The 14,717-nt window shown below is 40.2% G+C and overlaps 2 protein-coding genes across 2 annotated transcripts; both read left to right on the top strand.

Moving 5' to 3' along the window:
- Positions 1 to 1,114: 1,114 nt before the first annotated feature.
- On the top strand, positions 1,115 to 11,459 carry bmal2 (basic helix-loop-helix ARNT like 2). Its single transcript, XM_079280614.1, has 17 exons — positions 1,115 to 1,313; positions 2,616 to 2,736; positions 2,825 to 2,884; positions 2,982 to 3,023; positions 3,235 to 3,392; positions 3,552 to 3,631; positions 3,950 to 4,042; positions 4,567 to 4,684; positions 4,766 to 4,912; positions 5,763 to 6,006; positions 6,267 to 6,373; positions 6,721 to 6,871; positions 6,981 to 7,051; positions 7,172 to 7,286; positions 7,478 to 7,568; positions 8,330 to 8,429; positions 8,533 to 11,459. The coding sequence occupies exons 1-17, from the start codon at positions 1,256 to 1,258 to the stop codon at positions 8,688 to 8,690; spliced, it is 1,914 nt and encodes a 637-aa protein (XP_079136740.1). The 5' UTR covers positions 1,115 to 1,255; the 3' UTR covers positions 8,691 to 11,459.
- Positions 11,460 to 11,783: 324 nt separating this feature from the next.
- Positions 11,784 to 13,982, top strand: LOC306784430 (guanylyl cyclase inhibitory protein; the record flags this gene model as incomplete). Its single annotated transcript, XM_079278415.1, has 5 exons — positions 11,784 to 11,854; positions 12,482 to 12,614; positions 12,774 to 12,923; positions 13,000 to 13,105; positions 13,846 to 13,982. The coding sequence occupies 5 exons, from the start codon at positions 11,784 to 11,786 to the stop codon at positions 13,980 to 13,982; spliced, it is 597 nt and encodes a 198-aa protein (XP_079134541.1).
- Positions 13,983 to 14,717: the final 735 nt, after the last annotated feature.

Genomic DNA, 14,717 nt, shown 5'->3' with positions numbered 1-14,717 from the left:
ATAAACTTGCCTTGCCTTTAGTCTCCACTGCTCAATTGGTTTAGCTGTGAACATGTCAGATGTCTCCGCCTGCCATGCTCTGTCAGGGTCTCCGCAAGTGTATTGCAAGGCAGACTTAACGTTATTGACTGTCCGGTTGTGAGAGAAAGCCTGTGAATGGCTGTGAGTGTAAAGTTAGCAGTAACGTCACAACTGTGAATGTAGCATTGCAGTGTGTGTACAGTTTTTTTGTTGGTGAATAAAGTAAAATACAGCTCCTCAAGACTTGTGAGGTCACCTATGAGTTCCTGTGTCTTGCTTTTCAGCCAGCTGCTGATTAAAGTGAACTTTGGCTGCTCCGGCACACTTAATTAAAGTGGGCTGACCCACTATATTCTTCTTCGTGACAAAAGTGAGTTTTGTTGTTTTTTATTTTTTAATATTTCTTTTAACTGTTTCGCTGATATCAAGGTTAAACTATTAATTATTAACATCCCTATACTGCGAGGAGCTATGTTTTGTTTGTATCAGGAAAACATTATTTATGTAATATGATTGTTAGAATGTCAGCAACAGCATCAGGTTGGATATACAATTTGCTACAGTCAGAAGCTGAGGAGCATCTGATGAAAATAAAACACATCGGCAAGCACTCAAATGTAATTGCTTGTATTTGGTCTGAACAAAAGTGGTGTCAGTGCATCACCTCTGGAGAGGCACCTCAAAAAGGCCCTGCCACAGCAGGAGGGTTAATTGACAAGAGACAGCCTCTTTGTTTTTATTTTTAATTATAAGAATACATTTGATGACGGAGAATAACTTTATTTTGCTTACATACTTATTTATTTTTACGTTGTTGTTCTCGTTTTATTTTCTTTATTATTAGAATTAGTGCATTTTTCAGACCCCGATGCATTCTTCACACCAGTTGGTGGCGGTAATGCACCACTAAGTTGTTTGCCAACCGACATAAAACGTAAAGAGGAAGAAGGAGAGATTCCATAGAGCTGCAGCGGTGATTTTGTTGTGGCTATAGGAGGAGACTACTTCCTGTTTCCCCAGTTCTCTGCTCTGTCGTGATTGCACCGCAAACGACCTCGTCGGGGTTCTTTTCTGCATATAGAGAATATAAGGCAGTTGTGCAACATTCTGCCGCCGTCTCGACTCCCCCACAACATGTCCTATTAACACAGCAACATCCCGGAGTAACGTCAGTCGACTATCTCATCCATGCATTGGAGTCCTGGGCCCCAGCGCTCCGGCCCCGGCTCCAGCCATGTCGGCCTGGAATACAGCGGCTGGCGGCGGTGACAGATCGGGAGTTGAACCGGCAGGTAATTAAAACCCAACTTAAGCTGGTCACCAGTTTGAATATTGACCAGTGGCGGCTGGTGGAAAATGTTCTAGGTCGGGCCATCCTATCAATTTCATCAAACATCCCAGTATGATTTAATGCAAAAAAAATGTAAGTCTCAAACACGCATTATTACTTGGCAGTTAAATATTTAACATTTATTCCAACATGAAAAAATAAATAAATAACACTTATATAATATAATATAACATGTTAATTTGTTGAGATGCCCCTATGGACCTTGTTATAGGAGGTAAAGTAAACATGAAGTAAACATGAAGTAAACATGAAGTGTAATTATGAACACTGATGTTAAATTAAGCTATGATGAGTTTTCACTGTTAATTTAACATCTCTATTACATGTTGATGCCTCCATGACCAAGTTAAGCAGATGAGACTGAGGACAACTATGTAGAAGAAAAGATGTTCACTTTGCCTAATATGTAGCGTGACAGAGTTCTCATGTGTGTCCTGGTGTTCTCATGTTTCCTTACCTCCTCATCCCTCACTCCCGTAACTGGCCGTGCTGGATCCGTCCCCGTTGTTTTAAAAATCTAAATAAATTATTAGCATGACGTCATCCAGCTAGCCAAACCTGTCTGGTGTACAGCTAGTGAAGCTTCGCATGTAGTCTGCTGTCTGATTGTGAGGTCAGGCTGATCTGATATCAGCTCTTTGGCTGCAGAATCTCCACCAAAGTTCTCCTCTCAAACGGGGGTTGGAGGAGGAGTGCTCGCGCTGGCGCTCGCGCGTAGAGATTCTCCTGACGAGAACGTGCAGCGAGGGGGGCCTGATCGTTCTGGCCCATAGCTGAATCTATTTGAGGGCGCTGATTGGCTAAATTGTATTGTTGACTGTAACTACGCGCTACTCCAAAGCTAGATCTGTCAGAGGCAGGCCATGGTAATTGTCACTGTTCTTGCTCATGCTTTCATACATACACAAACAGCACTGAACACAGCATGGAACACACACTGTATGCACTCCTGTCCCTTTCACCTGAAAAACATTGCAGTGATGACGGTCATGAACTTTAACCCCACCTCTTTTGCAGAGCAACGGGATGTTACACGGCTATACCAGAACAACATGTTATGTCCATGGAATTTCTGATCATGTGTGCTTGGGCTCAATAAGCTGATTAGAATTCCCTACTTTCCCCCAAGGGTGCTTTGATGGTAGTTATAAGAAGGAAGGATTGTTGCACATTTACTTGCATGTATCGACGCGCTTGCTAATCAAATCGAGTCCTACAGTTCATTGTGTCTTGTGTGTTTCAGAAGAGGTGCTGGTTAAAGAAAACCAAAGTTCTGTTTCTTTGCCCAGCGCCCCATCCTCAGCTGTTGATATGTCCTTTAGCACGGAGATGCCCCGGAAGCGCAAGGGCTGCATGGACAACCAGTAAGTAGTGCAATTGCTTTATTTTGGCTCACAGAAAATCTCTTGACCTAAATTGTTGCAAGTTGCCATTGATGAATTTCCTTCCTAGGGATCCAAAATCTGTTTCTATGGATATGGATATGGAAGATATGGAAGATGAGCAAAACGGGTACTGTGTGCTAATATAGGGGTTTCAGAGCTGACTTGTTTATTTTGGGCTTTTCTTCTTCAAATACATTTCAAATGTGTGTTTTTCTGCTCTACAGGTCAGATGGAGAGGACCGACATGGCAAAATGAAATGCTTCAGGTCGGTCAAATTTGACACCATCAGATTTATAACATTCCCATGTTCTTCTAATGTTATCATCAATCTTAAAAGATGATATGTATTTATTATGTATTATTATTATGTATTATTTATATAATATCATGCAATATTTCACAGGTTAAGATAGTCTGTAAATTGAAAGGAGAAATTATTAATTGTCTGACTTATTTCTTCTTTAATGTTTCTGCAGAGAGCCGCATAGCCAAATTGAGAAAAGGAGACGGGACAAAATGAACAATCTCATTGACAAACTGTCCGCCATGATCCCTTCTTGTAACCCCATGTCCCGTAAACTGGACAAACTCACTGTGCTCAGAATGGCAGTGCAGCACTTCAAATCTCTCAAAGGTACCAAGAATTTTTTAAATTTGTTTTAATGTGGATAAAATTAAACCGGTTGAAGTTCTTAGACCTGACTGTTGTAATACAGTTATACCTAATGCCGAACTGTAATATAGTAATCTCACCTTTGAACTGGCCATGTAACAATTATTTCCATGTTTTCAGGTTCAACAAGTTCTTTTTCTGAAGCCAGCTACAAGCCTTCATTCCTCCCCGACGAGGAGCTCAAACACCTGGTCCTCAAGGTAAACACCATCAGGCTTTAATGTCATGCTAGCGACAACACCCCTGCTTTACTGTGGGTTCTGTTCATCTGATACCAAAAAGTATAAAACATAAAAAGATTACATTTTTTTTATTTGAATCACTGTGTAGACTTTTGTCTTTATAATTGATGCGCTGATTTTTCATGATAAGAATTTTAAATGATTCTGTTTAGTTTTTTTATAGAATATATACCGGTATAAATAGAACAGAAATCTACTCGGTGGCCTCTTACATTTGTCTTGACCATGTCATCACATTGGATCCCCTTATTTTCTCTCATGCTTTCTGTTGTGCAGGCTGCAGATGGGTTCCTGTTTGTAGTGGGCTGTGATCATGGGAAAATAGTTTTTGTCTCAGAGTCCGTCACGAAGATGTTAAATTATATTCGGGTAATGCTTTTACATTTGTTACTGTGTCAGCAACATCTTTGTTTATGTGAAACCCCGGACACACCAGATGGGTTGTGTTGTCGTGGCACCACTGTTAACGGACTGGCACCCACCAGGGTTATTATCATGAACTAATACCACCTACACATGCATGGGCCTGTAGCACCACATTTATCATTGTGTGAAAGTAACCCTCCGCAGACACACCTGGCTCCTTTGATGATGAAAAACAAAGACGTTGGGCACAAGGGCACAGTGTATACACCATATTTTTTATTACTTAAGGACAGTCAGTCCTTCAGGAAAGCTTTGAGTGAGCTGTTGTATTTCCTCCCTCAATCTTACTTAAATCTAAATCCGCTACACACAGTATCTGGTGTGCTCCGGGGTCAACAGTCCTCAATCAAATATTTTGTTCAATTTTTTTTATTTGTCAGCGGGAAATACCTTACATGCAGAATGGTTTTGACATTTCTTTTCATGAGCATGGGCACAATGTTTAGGGCTGTTTGTTCTTCCTACAGGTGGAGCTGATTGGACAGAGCCTGTTTGATTACATACACCCAAAGGACATGGAAAAAGTGAAGGAGCAGCTGTCTGCTTCTGAATTATACCCTCGGGAACGCCTGATAGATGCTAAAAGTAAAGCAATTATTTCTGCTGTCTGAGAGAGAGAGAGAGAGCACATGTAACACTCATGTAACACTCATGTCATGTCTCCAGCGGGCCTGCAGGTCCAGGCTGACCTCCCGGACGGTGCAGTGCGGCTGTATTCCGGTGCACGCCGCTCATTCTTCTGCCGCATGAAGTACAACAAGATTTCTGTGAAAGTGGAGGAGGAATTCCAAGCAAGCTCCTCCAAAAAGAAAGGTGGGGAAATGATCCAGTGGTCTATTCAGCAGATCACTTTTGTACAGTCAATGTATTTGGTTTCGTGTGTAACTGCTATGATATTTATCAGGTACACTTCTATTCACGAGAAATATTGGTGTAAAGCAGAGATTTTCCAACTGTGAGGCAGAGGTTTAGAGGAGGGAGCAGAGGGAGACATGTGAGGCAAAGATATTTGACTTCACTTTCCAAAGTGAATTGCACAATTTGAGTCAAAAATCGGACAACTCCTCAGTCATTAGTCACTTGGATCGAATCTTTATACACTTTGCGATGTCCATTGTGAATAAACGTCCAGGAAATCCACACAAAAAACAGAAAAATATGCTCTATTCTCCTGAACTTACCTGAAGTAGTTCGCTGATTACAAAGATGAGCTGCTAATAGCTCATTCAGGATACTTTTAATGAGGCCAATTTGCCAAAATGTGAACAAATACAGTGTCTTCCTCAATCCAGGGCATGATATAAATATATATCATATTTACTGTTAACGTCTTCCACAGCATTATGGGAACTGTAGTTCCAAAACCTAGAGTATGATTATTCCACTGAATAGAAGTCAAAAAAATAACGGCAATGGAAAAAAATCTGTCGGAAAAAAAACCCTTTTTCTTTTGACATTATTGTGGCTCGAAATGTCCCAGATATATATATATATATATATATATATATATATATATATATATATATATATATATATATATATATATATATATATATATATATATATATATATATATATATATATATATATATATATATATATATATATATATACACACACACACACACACTGTATTGTGATTTGTGTCTGCATGTGCCTACAGAGTCGCAGAAGTACTGCACGGTCCACTGCACAGGCTACATGCGCAGCTGGCCTACCAGTCAGGTTGGAGCAGAGGGGGAGGGCGAGGTAGACAAGCAGGATAGCTCCCACTTCAGCTGCCTGGTGGCGATGGGACGCGTGCACTCCCACTCATCTCCCCAGGTTCATGGCGAAGTCTGCGTTAAACCCACGGAGTTCTTCACACGTTATGCTATGGATGGCAAATTCACCTTTGTCGATCAAAGGTAGAGTTTAATTTCAATGAGGGGGTTGTAGAGGGTTGTAATGTCTCGGTGCACGGCTTTGAGAACATGTACAATCATTGAGGCATTTTAAATATCTGCCATTTACATTTCTAAATTGCTTTGATACTGATGTCAATACGAAAACAATTTGAGTGTATTTGTGTATTTTAGATAATACAGTTGTTTAAAAGCAATTCATACTAGCATGAAACGCTTGTATGCTCTTTTAACACTTACATTTTATTTTTTTTCTTCTGCAGAGCCACAACCATTCTCGGTTATCTTCCCCAAGAATTGCTTGGGACATCATGCTACGAGTACTTCCATCAAGACGACTTACTGCATTTAGCTGACAAGCATCGAAAAGGCAAATAACACTTCATTGGCCTCATACCGTTTTATCTTCTTTGTAATTGTCTCGGATCCTTTATTATTATTTTTAAATGTCTGCCAAGATGATACCTACACTCTTCAATTATCTAGGTCTATTTAGGTCAAAATGTTCATTTACAATTAAGCTGAAATCACCTATTGAATTTCTGCACATCTGACGTTTACTCCAGTAGGTCAGTATGCTGCAAAATTGTGACGGGTTCCCCATATTTCTGTCCGCTGTCCTTTTGCTTTTGTTCTTCTCTCCCTTAAACAGATCACACTGATGCTTCACTTTCTGTTCAGTCCTCTAACTCGCCCTCTCGTTGTTTTCTTTCACAGTGCTGCGGAGTAAAGACAGAATAGAGACAAACTGCTATAAGTTCAAGACAAAAAATGGCTCTTTCGTCACTCTGCAAAGTCAGTGGTTTAGTTTTGTAAATCCCTGGACCAAAGAAGTCGAATACATAGTTTCAACTAACACGGTTAAATCGTGAGTATACGCTTCAGTCCCTTTGTGCATTACCTAGATATCTTTGTTCCCAAGATAGATACATTGTACATTAATCGGCACTTCACCTGTGTTTTCGTCCCACGACAAGGTGCGATCACAGTCGAACCGATCGTTCAGGAAACAAGTCTGAACAGTCGAGCGATGCCCAGACTTCTGACGGTCAGTTAAAATGAAGAAAGATCTTATGCCCTGTGATCGTTGAAAATACAGATTCTGAAGCCATTGCACACTGTAAAGCACAAGTCTGCTCATTTTACTCTTAACTGTCTTTTCTGCTAGAAGTAGGCAAGAAGTCCCTTCCAGTTATACCAGGCATCTCCACCACACCTGGAGCTATGATTTATGCTGGGAGCATTGGGACCCAGATTGCCAATGAGCTGCTGGATCACAACAGGTGTGGCCTCGCAAGAGAGCAAGTCCTCTTTACATTTTCTTACAGCGATAGAGATAAGTAAATCTGACAATTACAAAGAGAGTAGTTCAGTACGTCTTTTTTTTTGTTGCCACAATTGCTCTGCTTCTAAGTTGTTGACGATGTTACTTCTGTTACTACTGCAGTTTTTAAGTGGATTTGTGTCTCTTTAGGATGAACTCGTCACCTTCCAGTGGTAGCGTCAGCCCGTTCAGTCTACCACGCGATAAGTGTCCGCAAACTCACAATCAAATCGGCAACAATGTAATTTCATGTACAAGCATATCTGTATTTGGTGCATCTGTCTCGAATGCTTTTCTATCCACAAAACTGCATGACGCTTTTCAGACTAGCTCATTCCAAAACAGCTGAGTGTAATTTATGAAAGAAAAAAACTATATTTGTTTGTAGTTGTAGGGGTTTAGGCCTACATTAGAGTATAATTTGGACAGTGCTACTTGGTGGAAATCCACTTGAATTGAAGTTCAGTCGTTATATGGTTGAAACTATGAGTTGAAATGACACCAAATCAATGTGAATATTATTGTTTTTGCCGCTTTTATTTTTTGCAAAATGCAATAGAAATACCTCTCACTACCTGAATAAGGTGTACATTATATCTAGACTGGGTAGTAATTTGCACGACATGCCAAACATTTCGTATGAAATGCAGAAATATAATCTTAAACCCCTCCAATGATTTACACCTAGCTGATCTTTTATACATATAATACAACTAAGCAGAAAAACACGTTTAGCCAGAGTTCTCACTCTGGCTAAAGAAGCCCCGTCTGGTTTTGGTGTTTAAACATCTCACAGTAAGATCTCCTTAGAAAATCCATAAACTAATACAATTACTGCTGTATGTATTGGGAATTATGGTGAATTGCCTACAAAGGTTGGAAGGCATAATTGGGCCTGCACAGAATTGAGTTTTTCCTCTTTTTTTTTTTTTTTTTACATCATGACTTCACTTCTGCCATGTTCCTGCTCGGGATAAAATGTGCTCTTCTTTTGGTCGTAAGGTGCCAAATGGAGAGGCAACAGATATAGAGATTCCAGCAAAGTCCAGCTCAGAGGATGAGCCCCAGGCAGCTGCATTCTCTGGGGCAGAATCACTCATGGGTACTCTCACTGCTCCGGTTCATGACCTTATTTATACATTTTAGTTATCTCCTCTTATAAATCCATTCATTTTCTTCCTTTCCTTCACCCTATCTTACCTCAGAAGAGAACTCCCAGCAGGATTTGGACGGCGTGGTTGGACCGGGGCTTAGTAGCCTTAGCAATGACGACGCAGCCATGGCAGTGTTCATGAGCCTCCTGGAGAAGGACACAATCGTGGGCGAGGCTGTGGACTTCGAAGAGATGCACTGGTCTTTATAGAATCTGCTCTTACAGTGTGGTGCTGTAGCACTGCGTAAAACACCCGGACATCATTTTTGTGATGGGGAATGCTTCAATGCTTTTCTGTAACGCAGCGTTCCTTTTTGTCGATTGGCCTTTTTCATTCATAACCTTTTTCCACCTAAGCTGTGTAGTCTTCGTGTGGGATCGACAACAACAAGAGACACCTTGTTGTCGGGAGGAGGATGTGCCTCTAAAGCCTTACAGCGGTTTGCCTGCCCTGAAACGCTGTTGTTCACTGCTCGCCTCACATCTGCTGGCATCCTCTGTTTAACTGAGGAGGCCTCATAAGGTTGAAGAACCCATGAACACCAATGAAAGTGGCATGACGGGACTCTCTCCTCCACCTACAATTGAACGGGTTAGGAGTGATGATGCAAAAAAAAAAACACCAAACAATTGCACTGAATTGATTTCATGTTCTTTTTAAAAGGTTGCATTTAGATTTGACCTGGCCCTTCTCTGGTACCCCTCAGGATCCAAGCCGTTGGTACTAGCCAGTGTGTACCACGGCAGACCACACTTCCATAACCTCTAACTTTGAGTCGCCTAACGGTGTGCCGCTCAGAGATTTTCTCTTGTCAGTATCTGAACATTCTCCGTGAAAACAATCCAGCAACCTCTTACCTTGTACTCTGACTTGAAAAAAACTATATGTGTGTGGATTTGGTGTGGTTGCAAACACCATGTCTTCAAAGCTATATCTGTCCAAAAGGGACAGTTTGTGTGAAAATAATCAAATAATAATATGAAAATAATATTTTAGTATGTACCCTCGTATAGATATTAATCCTTCAATGTTGGCTGCCCTTGATTGGATTCGTCCTAGCTCTGAACACTAAATATGTATCGGCAGAGATGATCCACCCATACATTTGTCAAAGAGCAGCCAGTTTGAATGAATCAATAGGGCTTTCTGAGCACTACAGTAATACTTCATGTAAAGTGAAACCTTAGAGGTGCTAAAATGGAGGTTTGGCATCAAACCCCTTTCACATTTTAGACATTTTATCGAAACATGTTTGAGGTTGATCTCTGAGTCCGATGGTAGAAGTGTTAACTCAGGGAGTGATGGAAACAGAGCCGCCCGTTTAAACATATGACACAGTTCGGAGTAACTAACAGTATTTTGTCCTCCAGTTCAAAGTTTTACATACTTACCTCAAACTCTATATTGTTGAAGACACTGTACTTGTTCACCTGTGCATCGGTGTTCTTACACTTATTGTCATCTTTATATTCTTGCAGGTAAGCCATAACTTTAGCGGTTTCTTTTCCTTTATATTATGTACTGACTATTTATAAAAAAGACATGGTCCTTTTTATTTGCTTTCTAACTCCATGCAATTGTCCCTCCCATATCATGCATGACTCTAAAACTCCAGAAGGCAGAAGATTATGCTGACTTGAAATATATCACATTTGGTGATTCACTGAGTTGTGTGGATCCCTTTTGCAATTTACCTCATGCAGAATTGTTTTGTTTTGTTTGCTCATTTTTACGAACAAAACATTGACCGTCGTCATGTCATGATTAATGTTAGTGACCCATTGAATCATGTGGTAGCCAGATGGCCTTATGGGTGAATATAAGGTACAAATGAAGAAGTACCTAAGTATGTCAAATTGTCACATCAGCCTTTGCTGATGCCAAATAATACTAACATTATATACATAGTTTCAGTTGAAGAAAATTGTTGTATTTGTTTGTTTAAAACTATTTGATTATGGGCTTATTTGATACCCGTTTGACTGTTTGTTACATTGATCACGTTTCTTTTACCTGAATGATTTTGAGTCTCAGTGGGAGTGTACTGAAAACATGTAAGCTTCATTTTGAGATTTTGTAAAAAGTGTTTCAACCACATACCTAAACCAGTCAGTCAAAAATATCTGTTGCATTGCGACCCAAATATACAATAGAAGGAACTGTAGCTTTCATGCCATCATTCATATTGGTGTCTCGGGACACGATTTATAGTCACCTCATGAGGACTGTTTAGACTTCTCCAACAAGAACTCTTGAAGACATTGTTGTGAATTAAAGAAAACAGTCTTTTCTTTCTGTAATGCTTGAGTAATGAGCCAGTGGATGGACCAGCTGAGCTCACAAGGACCCTCCTGCTTGTGTCTGAAGTGCCTTTGGACATGTCTGCTCGGACACTCGATGAACCTGTGTTGCTTATGGAGACCGCCTGGCAACCTCCGCAGACTGAAAGGAGGGCTAAAATCTATCATTGGATGGACTTGCCGCATACTGTGCTCATCGTGAATGAAGCGGAAGCCTGTTGACAGATAAAGCAGGAATTGTATTGTACACGTTAGCGTCGGCACTCTCACTGCCTAACCAAACAAGCAGAGCTACGGAGTTGTGCCATAGACACAGACTGGTCTTTTTAAAGGCAACAAGTCCATTTTGTATTGTGTTTTTGGTCCCTGTTCTTCTGGTTTAATCATTTTACTGTATTGGTTGTAATTTCCCCCTGTAATCTAAAACATTGCTTCCACTTCAGCTTAATTGGTGGTGACAGAGAAAATAAACCTTGCTGAGAGGTCACATATTCTTCCCTTCTCTCTGTTTGAAATACAACAGAGTTTTTAAGAAAGGGAACATTATTTTTTGATTTGATGCCCGGCTTTGTGACTAGTTGCATGACCATTTTTGTACAATTTATTATTTCTATTGCTATCAACATGTCTGGACTTTCTTGTTGTCATGTTATTAATAAATATTAGTTTAACAAACCATCAACAGGAACTTGGGTCATATTTTCAGATACATATATCTGAAATTGAACAGAAAGACGGCACACTCTGTGAGCAGCCTCGCTGAATCCAAAACATGAGGCCAATTGAGAAGCAGCAGTCTGCTTTATGAGTAATCACATTTGCCTTACGCTGAACCCACTTACAGCCTTCCTTTCTGTTCCCCCCTCTGAGAAGATTAGCTCGGAGTAATTTAACAAATGTGGTACGGCATTGGTTGGTGCAATTAAGAAAGCATGGCATAAGCTGGGATTTGTTATGTATATAAAGTCAGTGGTGAACACAAAGCTGTTGCTCCTTTACAGAATGGGCCAAGCTGCTATTCTGCCTGGTAGGAGAGGGGGGTCTTATGTCACTGAGCTGTACGAGTGGTCCAGGTAAGATGTTCGTTTGGCTTTTAAAATTGGCGAATGAAGTGTGTATTCAGGTAGAAGATGCCTGTTGAAGTAAATGAAAGTTTGGAGAGAGTGGAGACGTGGCTCCCCGCTGAGCGGTGAAACGTTGTAACATAGCTACAACTACAGATGCAGCTTTAACTGCAGACTTTTGAAGCAACATTCAAAAAGCATACAGGTCTCCTTTTGTTGTGCAGAATGCGGTATTTTCCAGACAAATCTACAAAGCACATCCTTTGCCTTTTGTTTCTTTCGTTCTTTTTTGTTGTTGTTGTTTCTCTACTCAGTTGAGGAATAGTGTCCCCAGCCCTACTTTATGTCCGTGACTACACACTGCTGATTTGCTTCACTTTGCCATGTTGTAGTAAAGTGGTTCAAAATCATTTGGCCAAATTATTTTAGCACTCTAGTCCCAGGGTGTATGCAAGCTTTCAAAGACGTGTAATCTCCACAGAGGTTGACCTTAATTCTCTTAATATCAAAGGACATGTTTCTACAGATCCGACCTTTTATCCAAACTGCCCCATGCTTTGTTTGTGTGTATTACAGCAACTGACATTGTTCTTCTCTCTTTATGAAACAAATGTGCTGTTTGTCTTTTTGTTTTAGAAAGTTTATTAATGAATGTCCAAGTGGGCTGATCACTCTTCATGAGTTCCAAAGGCATTTCTGCAATGGAACAGTGGGCAGGGAGTCAGCTGAGTATGCAGAAGAGATATTCCGCACATTGGACAATAACGGGGTGAGCTACACTGCATGACTTTACACATGTGAGTCCGGAGGGAATACTACAGCTGGAACAGGACAGTAATAAATGCTGTATCGTAGTAATGCGACATAAAGTGAGAATCAGGAAGAATGAATAGCAAACAAAGATGTTAATGGGGGCGCTTCTCTGCAGGACGGGGTGGTTGATTTCAGGGAGTATGTCGTGGCCATCAGCATGCTGATCGAGGGCTCGGCTGTAGAGAAGCTGCGGTGGTCATTCAAGCTCTATGACAAAGACAGAGACGGAGCCATTACAAGGGAAGAAATGCTGGACATCATGCAGGTACGAACACTACTACTCTTACTGATCACGAGATGGTACCACAGCTGCATCTGTGTGTGTTTCCTTTTGTTCACAGGCTGTGTATAAGATGAGCGTGACAGCTGCTTTCACCAAACCCAACCCTCTTACAGCGGAGGAGTGTACCAACCGGATATTTGTGCGGTTAGATAAAGACAACAATGGTGAAGAAATCATTTCCCCTTTCTGCTTGAAATCATGTGTTATTTTAGCATGGGACCAAATTAACTTTGTATGCTTTTTTTCTCTCAATAAGCTAAAGTCATAAAGATAATGGCGATGTTAAATATACCTTAAAAATACCCCAAACACTAACTCTGAAACTCCAAATTGACTTTATGTCAATTCTGTGATGCAAGCCTAAAAAGAAACTTTTACTCGTTGGGACTAGTCTAAGACTCTAAGATAGTTATTCAATGACAGAGTTAAAAAGATAAAGCAAGCACAGACCTAAAGCTGAGATAATGCATCTGATTGAGGATAAAACACATCATGTGTAATGTTAAATAATGCTGAATCTACTAAACATATATGAGATGAATCCTGAACCTAAAAGTTATTGAGTTCAAAACATTGAGCATGTATGCTGAAGCGCAGTGAGGGCCTCAGAATGGTGCTTTTTTCTCTCCTGTAGAGGATACAGTTTAGGTTGTAAATGGTACATGTGCCTCCACATACTGCTTACATTTAGAAAAACACTAATATTCATCATACACACGTATATAATAATTATTATATATACTTTGGTAGGCACTTGTATTGGCAGACTAACATTAAAAACAGTAAGCTCTTGCTCACTTATATTAAGTATTAAATATTAAGTAGGGAAGTGAACCAAATGATACTGGTAGTCTGTCCTCTGCTCTTTGTCTGTAATCACTGTCTGTCCTTGTTATGTCTGTAGCCGTCATCAGTCTGGAGGAGTTCATAGAGGGAGCGCTGGATGATGATTGGATCAGGGGGATGCTAGAATGTGACCCCAGCACAGTGACGGTGGAGAGGCCCCTGAGGAGTGACACCGATTCGGGGACCCATGAGTGACCCGGAGTGAGTTATTCTATTCACTGGAAGCAGAGGAATTAGATGTCGATGTTTGGATTTCGAGGAATCGTTACAGCATCACATCTTCTATTCCCTCTGACAGATTACATCACATTAACTTAGAGATGGAGTTGAGGAGCACGAGACATTTTAGATGTTGTCTTGTTAAGTTATCACAACATGAAAAGCATTCATTTCTGCCTTGTTTTATTTTATATTATTTTTTTACTGTAGTTTGGATCAATGTTTTGTTTTGTTCTTTTGTTGTTTTATTTGCTGCATTATTTGATCATAGTTTTCATAATTTCTGTGTCTCACCATCTCTCTTATCGAGTAAGTCATGAACATCACGTGACAATGAAATTGTACTTGTGTTTCTCATTATTATTATTACATATCCATTCTGCACTTGTGGCCAGATTACTTTCACAAAGACCCTAAATCAATTCTAAGTAAACATATTGGAATGTTTACTGCGCCTCTCAGTTTACATTGACTGTCCTTTAACATCTGCCCTGCATAGACTCAACACACACTCAACACATGTCTGCAGTAATTATCATTTCAGATGGAAATATTGGGCTTTTTACTCCAACACATTTACCAGATAGCTATACTAATTACTTTGCAGACTAACAATTTACTAACATATCACCAGATTAAAAAAATATGATGCGATGTTCATAAAAAGTTCTTAAAACTAGCTCTACCTTGATTCAATTTAGATGAATGCAT

The sequence above is a fragment of the Melanostigma gelatinosum genome, assembly GCF_949748355.1.
Source record: "Melanostigma gelatinosum genome assembly, chromosome: 1".
In the NCBI taxonomy this organism is placed as follows: domain Eukaryota; kingdom Metazoa; phylum Chordata; class Actinopteri; order Perciformes; family Zoarcidae; genus Melanostigma; species Melanostigma gelatinosum.
Note: the sequence above shows the minus strand (reverse complement) of the source record. Positions and strands in the feature narration are given on the sequence as shown.